At 33.9% G+C, this 14,115-nt stretch overlaps 1 protein-coding gene across 2 annotated transcripts in view; it reads right to left on the bottom strand.

The window, feature by feature from the left end:
- LOC132721582 (zinc metalloproteinase-disintegrin-like NaMP) overlaps positions 1 to 14,115 on the bottom strand; it is a 107,947-nt gene that overhangs the window by 24,862 nt on the left and 68,970 nt on the right. Inside the window, exon 9 of one of the 2 annotated variants that reach the window (XM_060705902.1) lies at positions 11,876 to 12,040. The exons of the other annotated variant lie outside the window; for it this stretch is intronic. Within the exon in view, the coding sequence (XP_060561885.1) occupies positions 11,876 to 12,040 (165 nt within the window). The remainder of the gene's footprint in view (positions 1 to 11,875; positions 12,041 to 14,115) is intronic. 2 annotated transcript variants of the gene reach the window in all.

Below are 14,115 nucleotides of genomic sequence, written 5' to 3'. Positions count from 1 at the left end.
ATACCTTTTGAGCAAGTACGTTGCTTGTGAGGTTTGATAGATCAAACAAGATCCAATAAAAACAAGAGCAGCGCTAAGCGGATCAATTAAGGTGACAACAGACACTTTCCGTGGTACTCACATAAATGTCATTTAAACCACAGGAACTTGAAATTCTATCATTATTAACGACAATATGCAAAATATACCCCCTATATACTATAAAAAGCACAAGGAATGAAACGCCTTTTCCCCACCCCAACATAATTTACGCCGAACAAATCAACAAAACAACGGATCAAAATAATCTATCTGGCCATTTCGATAAACAATACATAAATGCATCAAATACCACCGATAACTTTTTTAATTTCGTAGCTATATATGAATAATTCAACATTTTCTGATCATTTCCCACGATCTGAGTTTGTCGCCGACTCCATTTCGTGACGTCACTGGATGTTGATTCGAGGAGAATAATATTTATTAAAATTATTTTTTAAAATAAACATACTTATAATATCTGGGGAACCGTGTCTCAAATTTTTTCTATCTTTTCTCAAAAAAATATTACGTAACGTCAAACATTTTATGCGACTTTTTTCACCATACATATTACGTAATCAAAGATAATTAAGTCGCTGATTGAGCAAAACAAAATCCTGACACAGTTCCCTCCGTAAAATAAATTCCCTTTCATGTGCTTTAAACCGCTATGTTAATTGCTTGATTATTAAAAAAGTTATGCCCGATTTAAACGTTAGTCCGACCCGCATCAAACAAAAGTGTCATAAATCGGCTGTTCTCTCTCGGACCCCAACGTTTCACGCTAAATAATTTTGCATAAAATACAAAAATATCGCCCACAGAGAGGGTCACAAGTTGCGCTAAACATACTCTAACACAAACTTTTAATGACCCAGTGACATCTGACCAATTTAAAAAGTTTGATGATAATATCAGTTTATACAGAAATTTCTTCAAATCTTAAACGTGAATTAACTGTCGGTCGCACATGTCACGTGGGGACTTTCGGGTAAAATTTGAGGCACCTGGTGGGGGGAATGGAACGTATTTGCAAACCCGCTAGGGGTATTTAATTGTTTCACTTTTGAAGATTATTATTATTTCAATAGCATTATTATTATATTATACCAGTGTCACTCTGTCTGTGTATTCGTGTATGAAATTCCGTTAAAATATAAATTAAATAACAAAAACTGAGCTTCTGGTGGTCTTTTAAAGTCCATGGTAAATGTAAAAATAAAAAACGACATATTATATATATTTCTTCCCTCCAAAAGTTGAAATAAATGCTTGACATATTATAAAAGAAATAAAATGTATCACTCGATCATTTGATCTGACCTTTATGACTTTTTTTATCATGAAAATCATCTATGCACAGCATATCCAGTTTCTACTGGGACATACAATTAAATTCCATACTTTGTCCCAGGTTTATTAGTACTGTGTTCGATTTACTGGCGAACAATTTATTCAGAGAGATTCACTGATAGTATGAAGATACATGTAAATGCCCTTGAATTGTTAGAAAAACGAGGTTGAATGTAAAGCAAACCGATGAATCCGTACAAAAGTCCATAAAAATTCAATGTAATACTCTATCAGATTAACGGGACAAAAATTTTTTTCACACATTATGGAATATTTGTAGCAAAACTATATTTTAAATCAAACCCAATGGTCGTGCGATTTGCCGCTATGCTTAATTATTCATGTTTCATACATTATGTTACGTACATTGGTCGATAAAAGATGTACGGTTTTGTACGATACATGAATTACGAGTAGTATGGGTCAGTAATGGGACGGGTAATTCACGGATATATGGAACTACCATTATTCCCTCATTGATGACCTCAACAGGGGGCGGAGGACGTTTTTCGATAATTTGACAGGTTACGGCGATAGCAGATAAAAGATGGTACAGGTACGTTTTAAAACGTTTAAAAAACCAATTTTTGGACTAACTCGCTTCAAAATTAAATCATGCGATGTGTTCAAGGAAAAGGTTGATAAAATCTACTAAGCAAAGAAATCTCATTTTAGGTATTTTCAGTAATAATTGACTCCGTTGTCACCTTAAATGCCAACGAAAGTATGTTTTTTATTGGCAAAGGATGAAGCATTTGTAAGGCATGGGAATTAAATAAAGTATTTCATTCTTCAAATAACAATCCTCCAATGAAGTTTGAATAGTGTGGGCCATATGGAACTAAAGTTATGCTCCAGAAACTTTTTTCAGTTTAAAGGTAATAGTGACCTTGACCTTTGATCTTGTGACCCCAAAATCAAAAGGGGTTTTCTACCAAAATATGGACAATAATCATTTGAAGTTTGAACATTGTTGGCCAAATGAAACTTTAGTTATTTTCAGTTTTAAAGTAAAAGTGACCTTGACCTTTGACGTTGTGACCAAAAAACCAATAGGGGTTTTCTTCCAAATATTGACACTCATCCTATTGAGTTTGAGCACTATGGGTCAAATGGAACTGAAGATATGTTCCGGAAACTTTTTTCAGTTTTTAGGTAATAGTGACCTTGATCTTTGACGTTGTGACCGAAAAAACCAATAGGGGGTTTCTTCCAAATATGGACATTCATCCTATGAAGTTTGAGCACTGTGGGCCAAATGGAACTGAAGATATGTTCAGACAACTGTTTTCTGTTTTTAGGTAATAGTGACCTTCACATTTGACATTGAGACCCCAAAATCAATAGACGTTTTTCTGCCTAATATGAACAATCAACCTATGAAGTTTGAACACTGTGGGTCAAATAGGACTTAAGTTATCCTCCGGAAACTGTTTTCAGTTTTAAGGTTATAGTGACCTTGACCTTTGACATTGTGACCCCAAAATCAATAGAGTAAATATTCTCCTGAAACCAAATGGGTAATGGACGGATGGACGCCGGGGGGGGGGGGGGGGTATGACATAATATGCCCGAAATTCTTTCGAGCATAATTATAATAAAACCCAAAATTTAAACTCAAAAAGAATGTCCGGATTGAAGGGACAGACTGACAAAGGTAATTCTAAATGCCCTTTATGCTGGGGGCACACAAAAGATAAAAAACAACAACATTTATTTCATGCTTTATATAGTGTTTTACAATAATAAATCTGATGATTATATTCTAAAATACAACTAGTGAAATTTATAAAATATAATTTTCACTGTAGCCGAATTATATCTGAATGCGGATGACAGAAATGACATAACTAAATAGAATAAAAGGCAAAAATAAATGCCGTCATACATATTTTTATTTTAAGAAAAAAAGTCGATGTCTTCAGACATCATGTTAAAATGTAACAAAATTGGAGAAATAAATCGAAACTATATTTCAAAATTGATGATGTGACGTTATGATGTGATGACGTCAGAGAGGAGAATGCACGACGTTACGCGACAAAATCAGTAAAAATTACTTTAAATCACTTAAAAACCATGAAATAAAAAGTAAATTTATTTGTTTAAATATAAGATTGAAATAAATTTCATTCGTGAACATCCCAGCTACTATATTTTCATATAAACAATTTGGTTTAACAATATATTAACATGTCGCTTTTTATTTTTCTAACACGTGTCGAATTCGTTTCTGCTTGGGGGGGGGGGGCTGGTAAAGGTGCTGAGCGAATAATTTTAAAATGTGTGCCAAATTCGTACGAACTTGTCATAAATACGAACCCAGTAAATTCCGGAGCAGAGCCAGATTAACTTTCTCCATTCACGGCACCAATCTATTATTCTATTTATCCTGTCACCGTTTTTTAAAGAACTTTATGAGGCAAACTACTTTTAATTACACTATCGGAAATGTTTCTATGTAAACAAAGAAGGCCCGAAGCGGGCATTATTCTACAACAATGCACTCGCCGTTTTTATTATCTCCCTGTGTATTTTCACATTGAGGGCGCCATTTTGTTTGAAAAATGTGATAAATAAATACAATTTAATTTTTTGTCGAATTTTGTTGTGAAAACTATTTAGAATGAAAGAAAATGGTCTAACTAAGAAAATGAGTCCGAACACCAATCTCTTTTATTCAGTCGTTAACGCTATACAGACGTTTAAAGTATTGTTTACGTGACGTCACAATGTAGCGCCAAACAGTACTAGCAAAACAATCAAATCAAGTACGCTATTTTAATGTCACAAACGAGTTAAGTTTACATTTATTACTTTTAATAATTTTTATTCGTTTGAGTGAAATAAAAGAAACAAACAAAGTTTTATCAACGTTTCCAAAATTCGTTATTCTACACACACGATTTAACGACAATTTTTTTCATACCACTGGAACGGACTGTAAAAACGTTTCTATTGGAAACTCTGGGGCGAAAACAAATTTAACCACCAAAAAGTAAAGTCCAACAGTATAATTAAAAAAAAAATTCTTGAAAAGTAGTCCGGCAAACAGGCGCCCATTCATGCATACCACGTGATCAAGTACCGTAGATCAGTAAAAATATACGGCACCTTGTAACATGTGTATCGGGCCGAAATTGATACAAGTGACAGGATAAATTTCAATCTTACATGCAAAACAAACAAATATCTTCTATTTATTACATGCTTTCGGTAGTTTATAGAAATTATAATTGAAATAAAAGACTATTAGTTCACTGTTTGAAACAGTGAAATTATCAATTTTAAATTTAAGCCTGTGATGTTGTTTCAGTGATATACAAGCATGCACAGTTCTGGAAACCAGCTTACTGACGTAACGTAGTAAATGACGTCACGTTGTATTATAATTTTGCGAACTTTTCATTTAGCATGAGGTTAAAACGTCTTTTGAATCGTTATTTTGCATATAATAAAAAGACAATTTGTTTAATTTAGTCCACGACCGAAATATATGTCACCTCGTGGACACCAAAAGTTCATATTTCTCTTCTGGCTGCGCCACTCGCGAAAAATATCTTTTGATGCTCACTTGGTAAAATATATTCCAATTTTACACAAAACTAAACAAATATCCCCTACACAATAAAACAGAAAATCCAAGTCTTTTTCTATAAATACAAGATTCATTTTCATTTTGTGCTCTGAAAATTATCATATTTCACTCGTGGCTACCGCCACTTATGATATATTTTTTGTCATACTTATACTACTCGATGAAATTTAATCATGTATTGATAGAAGAAACTTGTATATTCTACATATAACATATCTTCATTTCAATCTTTTGACTGTAAAAAATTACAATTTATTGGACTCAAGGCTGGATACTTTAAGGATCTTACACCGACTACCGGTAAAGTCCGGAATATTTAGCTCGAGGCGGTAACGAGACGTGATTTTGTCACTATAGACAAAGAAGGAAAAACACCGGTGTTAAACCGCCAATAAACACTGGTTAGGGACTAATTGTATATGCGGCTTTTATGTTTTCACCATCGATTATATAGTTTACAAAGCTTTTAAAGCAACAATAAAAGTTTATTTATATTTTCAGTCCTTATAATGTTTTTTTTTTCATACAATACCAAAATAGTATCTCACATATAGGAACGCCACATATTTAATCCATATCAGTTAATAAAATATTTTACAAAAAGGCGCCAATCCGTAAGGTGCGAAATGACGTCATCGTAAGTAAACAACTCATTCATAAAGAAGATGGCGTTATCTCATACACACAAGAATGATAAATGGGGCACTGATGTAAACACAATACGACGCAAGTTTTTATTGTTGAAAACTTGATAAAGTAACGTTTTTTCTTATTATTTACTTCGTTTAATAATTTCTATATCTTTGAAAAAGAAAGGTGCGAAAATCGAACAGTGTTATACGAAAATCGGCACCGGAAGTTATTTCCGCTTGAAAATATAACATAAGTGAGCTTCCTTATTTGATCGTGATAGAATCGAAATAACATCGGCCGGAGAGATCAATTCCTACGCATCAAAACTCCAAACCGGTGTTAAATAGCCGATAAACACCTCTCAGGCTGATGCTATTTCTTAATTAAATATTGCATTAAGAATATCGACCAGATAACACTTCAAAATATCAACAGTTTGTATAAAATACTCATTGATTAAGTTTTCACCCGCACACGATGTGTTAGTGTTTAACCCCTAAATTGCAAACTCAAATTCAGCAACGGTAATAGGACAATCCCGTTCAGAAAAAGAATACATGACGTATCGTTAAAATCGTGATCATTATAGAACGTATCAGGTTCTTAATCATTCTCAGTTACAAGATCTTCCTGCAACGACGAAAAATAGTTTAAAAAATCATCCAAATCGATAGAACGGACAGGATTATTTTTCTTTTTGTTAAACAAGCGCCAGAAGTATTTGGACGCTTTTTCTTTCGAAGTAGTCGTTTATAAACACATATCATGACGTGTCTACACATTTGATCCGATAAAATTGTTTAATATGTTTATATAGGCATTGCGGCAGTCCTAAGCAAACCAGTCGTGGGTTATGCTCACTTTAACTGTAGGGATGTTGTATAACTAAATAACAGATCAGCGATTTCTTGCATAATTGACATAAATTGTCAATGCTAGCGTCTATAGTACTTGGATTATTAATGTTAATATTATTGACCACAGGGGATTCTGTCATTTATTTTCCTTTCCCACTATATATATAATATAACAAGGGATACAACTCAAAATTGCCCAATTCCTGAAAAAGTAAATACAACTCAGTATACAACAGTTTTTTTTTCTTGTGATTGTTGGATATTGATGGAAGAATCGATAATTTAATCAAGAGTACCGCTAGACAAAGCATTATATGCCCGAAAGTGTTTGGTTTTTTTTTTTAGTAAGGATGAAGCATTTGTAAAACATGGGAATACGCTGTTCATAAAAATTTACAGCTGTAGGTTGATTAATACTTAAGTTATTAATAATGACCTTAACCTTTGACCTTGTGACCCCAAAATCAATAGGGGACTTCTACCTCATATGGACAATTATTCTAAGAAGTTTGAATATTGTGGGCCAATTGGAACTTTAATAATGCTCTAGAAACTGTTTTCAGTATTACGGTAAAAGTGACTTTGACCTTTGACCTTGTGACCCCAAAATCAAAAGGGGTCTTCTACCCAATATGGCCAATCATCCTATGAAGTTTGAATATTGTGGGCTAAATGGAACTTATGTTATGCTCCGGAAATTGTTTTTGGTTTTAAGGTAATTGTGACCTTTACCTAGTGACCCAAAAATCAATAGGGGTTTTTTGCTCAGTATAGACAATCATCCTATGTAGTTTGAATATTGTGGGCCAAATGGAACTTAATTTATGCTCCAGAAACTGTTTTCAGTTTTAAGGATATAGTGACCTTGACCTTTTGACCCCATAATCAATAGGGGTCTTCTACCCAATATGGACAATCATCCTATGAAATTTAGATATTGTGGGTCAATTATATGCTCCGGAAACTGTTTTCAGTATCAAGTTAATAGTGACCTTGACCTTTGACCTTTTGACCCAAAAATCAATAGGGGCCTTTAACCCAATATGGACAATCATCCTCAAACTCCTCACACTGATTACCTCCCTTGGCAGAATTGTAATCACTGCCTTCACAGACGTCACATGATGATGAAAGTCACATGACGTAACGTCGAAATTCAAATGTAAATATCGACTGTTACATAGAAAATCTAACGTCATTTTTCTCTTTCTGTTTTATTTTTAAATTTTTGTACCTACGCCCGTTATATTTTAACAAAAAATTATCAAAAGTACACAAAATAATGAAAAATAAATTAAAAAGCTAAAAAATATAAATATCCAAACTTTGATATTTCAATGTTTGTGATGGCAGAGATCTCTATACTGATAAGGGGAGATCACTGCGTAGGAGATTGAATCATCCTATGAAGTTTGAACATTGTGGGTCGAATGGAACTTAAGTTATGCTCCGGAAACTGTTTTCAGTTTTAAGGTCATAGTGACCTTAACCTTTTACCTTTTGACCCAAAAATCAATAGGTGTCTTCTACCCAATAGAAACAATCATCCTATGAAGTCTAGACATTGTGGGTCAATTATGCTCCGGAAACTGTTTTCAGTATTAAGTTAATAGTGACGTTGACCTTTGACCTTTTGACCCCAAAATCAATAGGGGTCTTCAACCAAATATGGACAATCATCCTATGAAGTTTGAACATTGTGGGTCGAATGGAACTTAAGTTATACTCCGAAAACTTTTTTCAGTTTGAAGGTCATAGTGACATTGACCATTTACCTTTTGACCCCAAAATCAATAGGGGTCTTCTACCCTTTGTGGACAATCATCCTAATGAAGTTTGAACATTGTGGGCCAAATGGAACTTAAGTTATGCTCCCGAAACCAAATTGCAAACGGACGGACGGACAGACGGACGTACCAATTTTTCAGGTTTATGAGCTATTTCTCTTGTTCTTTTCTTTTGTTTCCTTGTGGGCTATCTATTGTTTCCTTATGAGCTAACTTTTATTTATGGAATGAAGTCCTTTGTTCTCTTTTGTCCCAGTGTACCGTTAGTTAGCTCAAATACCTAAAATGTTTGTGCGGACAGACAGACGGACGCCAGGGGGTATAACATAATATGCCCTTTCGGGCATATAAAAAAATGACTCACTTTGTAACATGGAGAAGATATTATTAAAAATAACCTTTCATGTTTCATTTTTACACACGTTCGTAAAATTCCGTTTGTAAAATTACTTGTCTTAAACGACATCTTATGCAAACGTATGCTCATATAAAAAAGTTTAATCACTAAATTAAATATTAATAATCCACCACCATCAATGATGCAATCATTAAGTTCTGGTACAAATTATTGTAACAATTTATGTTTGTTTGGTTAATTTCTATCCTCAGTTTCCATTTTGATGTTGCCCGTTTGTTCCAATGCGTAAATCCAACTTCTGTTAGTAACTGTCAATTTCATTGGCTAATGAATAATAATAATCTGGATAATAACGACATATAGCCGCGACGAATAGCGGTTTTTTCATCCGCCAATGAAAATACTCGGAACATAAACACAGGTGTCGATATTGTCTTGTGCGACCGCATGATCCTAGGAAAAACCCGGATGAAAGAATTCCGTGGTATAACAAGCAATTATCATAGTATTGCAAGCAATCCATAAGTCCCCTACCGGTTAGAACCCCATCAACATTCTGAAGGGCCATTCACTAATGTTTCAATTTTTCTCTATTTTAAGTAAATTTGTTGGAAAAGTTCTTTAAAAGTGATCACAGGAAACAGTTTTTATGAATAGACAGACAGACGGACTGAAGGACACTCTAAAGTTAATATTTGAAACATCCCTGTTACCAAAATATAACATTTTAAAAGCAAAATTCTTAAACAGGAGATAACTCTTGAATTAAAGATGCAATTTCATAAAAATTTTCAGCTCTTTTTGACTAATCACAAATATTGTTATATTTGCCATGTTTTAAGCCTATCTGTTGCCAAGGCAACTGATATTTTTTTCAAAATAGGAAGAACAGATAAGACATGCATAATCTCAAGACTGCCATCTACCCATATGTCAAGTTTCATAAAAATATTTCCAGTACTTTTTGAGTTATCACAGGATTCAGTTCATGTGTAAAATTTGCCATATTTTCAGTCTATGTGTTTCCATAGCAACCAGAATTTTCAACATAGGAAGAAAAGAAAAAGACGTGCATAATCTCAAGACTGCCATCTACCCATATGTCAAGTTTCATAAAAATATTTCCAGTACTTTTTGCTTTATCACTGGATCCAGTTTATGTGTAAAATTTGCCATATTTCAGCCTATTTGTTGCCATAGCACCAGAATTTTCAACATAGGAAGAAAAGAAAAAGACATGCATAATCTCAAGACTGCCATCTACCCATATGTCAAGTTTCATAAAAATATTTCCAGTACTTTTTGCGTTATCACTGGATCCAGTTTATGTGTAAAATTTGCCATATTTTCAGCCTATTTGTTGCCATAGCAACCAGAATTTTCAACATAGGAAGAAAAGAAAAAAACGTGCATAATCTTCATACTGCCATCTATCCATATACCAAGTTTCATAAAAATATTTTCAGTACTTTTCAAGTTATCGCGGGATCCAGTTTTGTGGACGGACGGACTGACGGACTGACAGACGATGGACAGACGGACGGACAGACGGACGGAGGGTAAACCTAAAGTCCCCTCCGGTAAACCGGTAGGGGACTAATAAAGAACTTATAGTGAAAAAACTTAAAAACTAGAATCAGAAATCTTGAAATTCAGTCTATTTGTTGCCATAGCAACCAGAATTTTCAATATAGGAAGATATGAAAAGGATGTGCATAATTTCCATACTTTTATATACCCATATGTCAAGTTTCATAAACATATTTTCAGTACTTTTTGTGTTATCACTGGATCCAGGTTATATGTAAAATTTGCCATATTTTCAGTCTATTTGTTGCCATAGCAACCAGAATTTTCAACATAGGAAGAAAAGAAAAAGACGTGCATAATCTCCATACTGCCATCTATCCATATATCAAGTTTCATAAAAAAAATTTCAGTACTTTTTGCGTTATTGCGGGATCCAGGTTATGATTAAAATTTGCCATATTTTCAGTCTATTTGTTGCCATAGCAACCAGAATTTTCAACATAGGAAGAAAAGAAAAAGACGTGCATAATCTCCATACTGCCATCTATCCATATATCAAGTTTCATTAAAATATTTTCAGTACTTTTTGTGTTATCGCGGGATCCAGTTTTGTGGACGGACGGACTGACGGACGGACAGACGGACGGACTGACGGACGGACAGACGGACAGACGGACGGAGGGTAAACCTAAAGTCCCCTCCGGTAAACCGGTAGGGGACTAATAAAAGAATTTATTATACACTTTGAAATGAGATATTGAGAAATATTGATAAATTAAAAGGCGTATTTTCATTGTCCGTATTTTCACTGTAAAAATGTATCTTTCACTGCAGTGAAACATATTTTCCGTATTTTCACTGGTGTCTTGCCGGACTACTTTCTTTTAAATTCTCCCAGTACTCAAAATTTAAGGGACAGTCTTGCAAATTTTAATGTCCAGAAAGAAAACAATGAATATAATAAACAGAAAAATTCAAGTTTTTTCTATAAATACATGATTTATTTTCATCTTGTGGCACGAAAATTACCATCATTCACTCGTGGCTACCGCCACTCATGAAATATTTATTTTCATTCCACTCGATGAAAATAAATCATGTATTTATAGAAAAAAATTGAATATCCACTATTTATTTACCGATGGTGGAAAAGCAAACTGTTTGTTTTCGGAGCAATAATGTTCAATTCTGAAGTGTCATTTCGATTTCTTTCAACTATATAATGTTTTTGCGGAGGGATTTTGAAATATTAGCAAGACGGCAGTTTTTTCTGCAATCTTCTGGAGGTCAGGTCATCTCCAACAAAAAAATAAAAAAATGATTTAATATATCTATATTATATCAGTTTTTCATTTTTTGTTGGAGATGAAGGTTATTGAATTATAGGCATGTACCAAATATTAAAACATGTTTAAAATGAAAAATACTAAATACTCAGGTTTACATGGTTTTGACAGATAGGAGGGTTGTAGAGTGGGTGAGGGGGGGGGGTAGCCCGGGGGTAGTGACAAATCAACGCGCCGAACACCTTTGTGTATGACGGCATTTATTTTTACCTGTTAATCCAATTAGTTATAATATTCTTTTAATCCGCATTGAGATATAGTCCGGCTACAGTGAAAATAATATCTTGTAATTTCAGAATATAATCATCTGATATATGACAGTAAAACACTTGACAGCATGAAATAAAGATAATTAATCATATTCACTTATAATTTAACTTTAAACTTACGCATGATTCAAAGTGGTGATATAAGAGTCAAAATATGTCTGTGAACAAGACGAAAACTGCCAGAGTTTATAGTTCGTGGATGAATACTCGGTGATTCGATAAATAGGCGCCATGATATATCCCAATGAACAGCTATTTGTATCACCATCATGTCCAAATCCTAAACTGAAACCGAAACGAAACGTTTAATGAGAAAAATATTAAAAAATGAAATGCATGTAAAGTATGTAGCTGACCACTCTTTGAAATATGCAAAGTTCAACAATGCTATGATGCAACGATGATAACAAGATTCAAACTATTCTACTATTTATTATAACCATTTAATACATGTTGTTAAGACCAGAGCTTAAGTGAAAATGCCTAGGTATCAGAGAGGTATGATCATATATTTTTCTTGCATATCAGACAGGATTAGCTACCGTTTACACCGGTGCTAGAGAAACCCTGTCTTACACCCTCCATGTAAGACAAGTCGCGTGTTTTAAATGACGTCAATGCTACGCGCCTTTTATGAACGAATAACGTTCTTTGAATGACGTCACTTACCTCTTTACCACCGTAAACAGTCACCCTCGAGCTAGATATTCCGGTCTGTACCGTCAGCTGGTGTAAGATTCTTATAATATAACATGGCATTAATGGATATCAAGTAAAGGGAAGCAGCCATTATCTGTACAACTAAACCAATCTCCTACGGAGAATTTCTGATATTTTATATTTTTCAGCTTTTGGATTTAATTTTCATTATTTTGCATACCTTTGCTATTTATTTGATATACTTGATAAACTATAACGAACTTAGGTACGAAAAGTTCAAAATAAAGCAGAAAGAGAAAAATGACGTTAGATTTTCTATGCAACGGTCGCTATTTACATTTGAATTTCGACGTAACGTCATGTGTCTTTCATCATTATGTAATGTCTGCGAAGCCACACCATACATAATGAATCCACAGCTTGGAATGGCTAGGGAGGAGTTCATGGATATAGTGACTATTGTGGATTTAAGTGACTGGTTGTCTTCAAAGTGCATTTTCAGCATGAAATTTGTTTTTGTGACATGTAATATGATCATTGGCAAATTCGAAAACATGGTTAGCAATCACATGCTGCTAATTATAGATATCAAGACTGCCATTGTTTGTAAACATTGCTTTTAAACTGCATGCTCGGTGAAAACAAGTATTTTTACAGGGGGGTACAAACTTCAGCTATAGGAAAATACTTTTTTTATATTTTGCATGTATAGGGAGTTGCTTACGCAGCGACAGAGTTTCTGTAGCCCTTATATTTTCAGGTATTTTTTTTGGAGGGACAAAATATGTTGTTTTGGGTGTCGGACCACTATAGATTTATGACTATTACGGAATTTATTGGAACTATGTTACTGCCTGACTGTTGCGCATGGGATTATTTGATTATAAAGTTGCTATGTTATGACTTATATGTTCTTAACAAAACGTGTTTTCTTTCTTTTCCATATCGTGTAGTTTCGGGTCAGATATATCAGACATATTGTTTGTAGGACATTTACAGCAGAATCTTGAAATTTAGTGTGGAGTGCTACCTTACAATCTGTAAAGGGTGGTAATGACTGTGATGAGTTTGCAACTAAACATGTGTAGCGAAAATCGAAAAGTTACTTCCCCTTATTAAGTACGCACCATCTGTGTTCAACAAAACAAATTGTCCTAGAAGAAAAATCTCGTAAATTGTACCATGTAAGTTGGTTTCAAATATGTTTGATGATGTTGCATGATTTAATTACCTTTTACTTTTCATTTTGGAGTCCTTAGAACATTGCAGGTATATTATTTAATGTAGAAAAGGTAAGATTATATTCATTTTGGCGATGGTTCCCGAGTCATGTAATTATGTACAAAAATAACGCATATTGAAAAGGTAAGCAGTATTTGATTCAATGATAGTAATATATTCAAGCGTTTGCAAGATATGGAAGACGACAGAGGGCGCAAGCAGTCCCGAGCCAATATATAAGGAAGGTGAATGTGAGAAATAGAGAGTGGGTGTTTTGGCAGCGTGTTGAACAGTCGACAATCCTAAATGCTATACCTACTTTTTAAATTCTTAGTTGCACAGTGCCTAGCGCTGTGATAAGGCTGAAAAATATTAAGTAGAAAGAAAGCAAGGATTAAAGATTAATAAAGGAAGATTAAGAATACTTTTATAAGTAGAGATAAAGATCGAGAAAGAGGGAACGTATATATATAAATAGT

Source organism: Ruditapes philippinarum, unplaced genomic scaffold (genome assembly GCF_026571515.1).
Source record: "Ruditapes philippinarum isolate M1 unplaced genomic scaffold, ASM2657151v2 ctg3236_1_1_1_1, whole genome shotgun sequence".
NCBI classification, from domain to species: Eukaryota; Metazoa; Mollusca; class Bivalvia; order Venerida; family Veneridae; genus Ruditapes; species Ruditapes philippinarum.
Note: the sequence above shows the minus strand (reverse complement) of the source record. Positions and strands in the feature narration are given on the sequence as shown.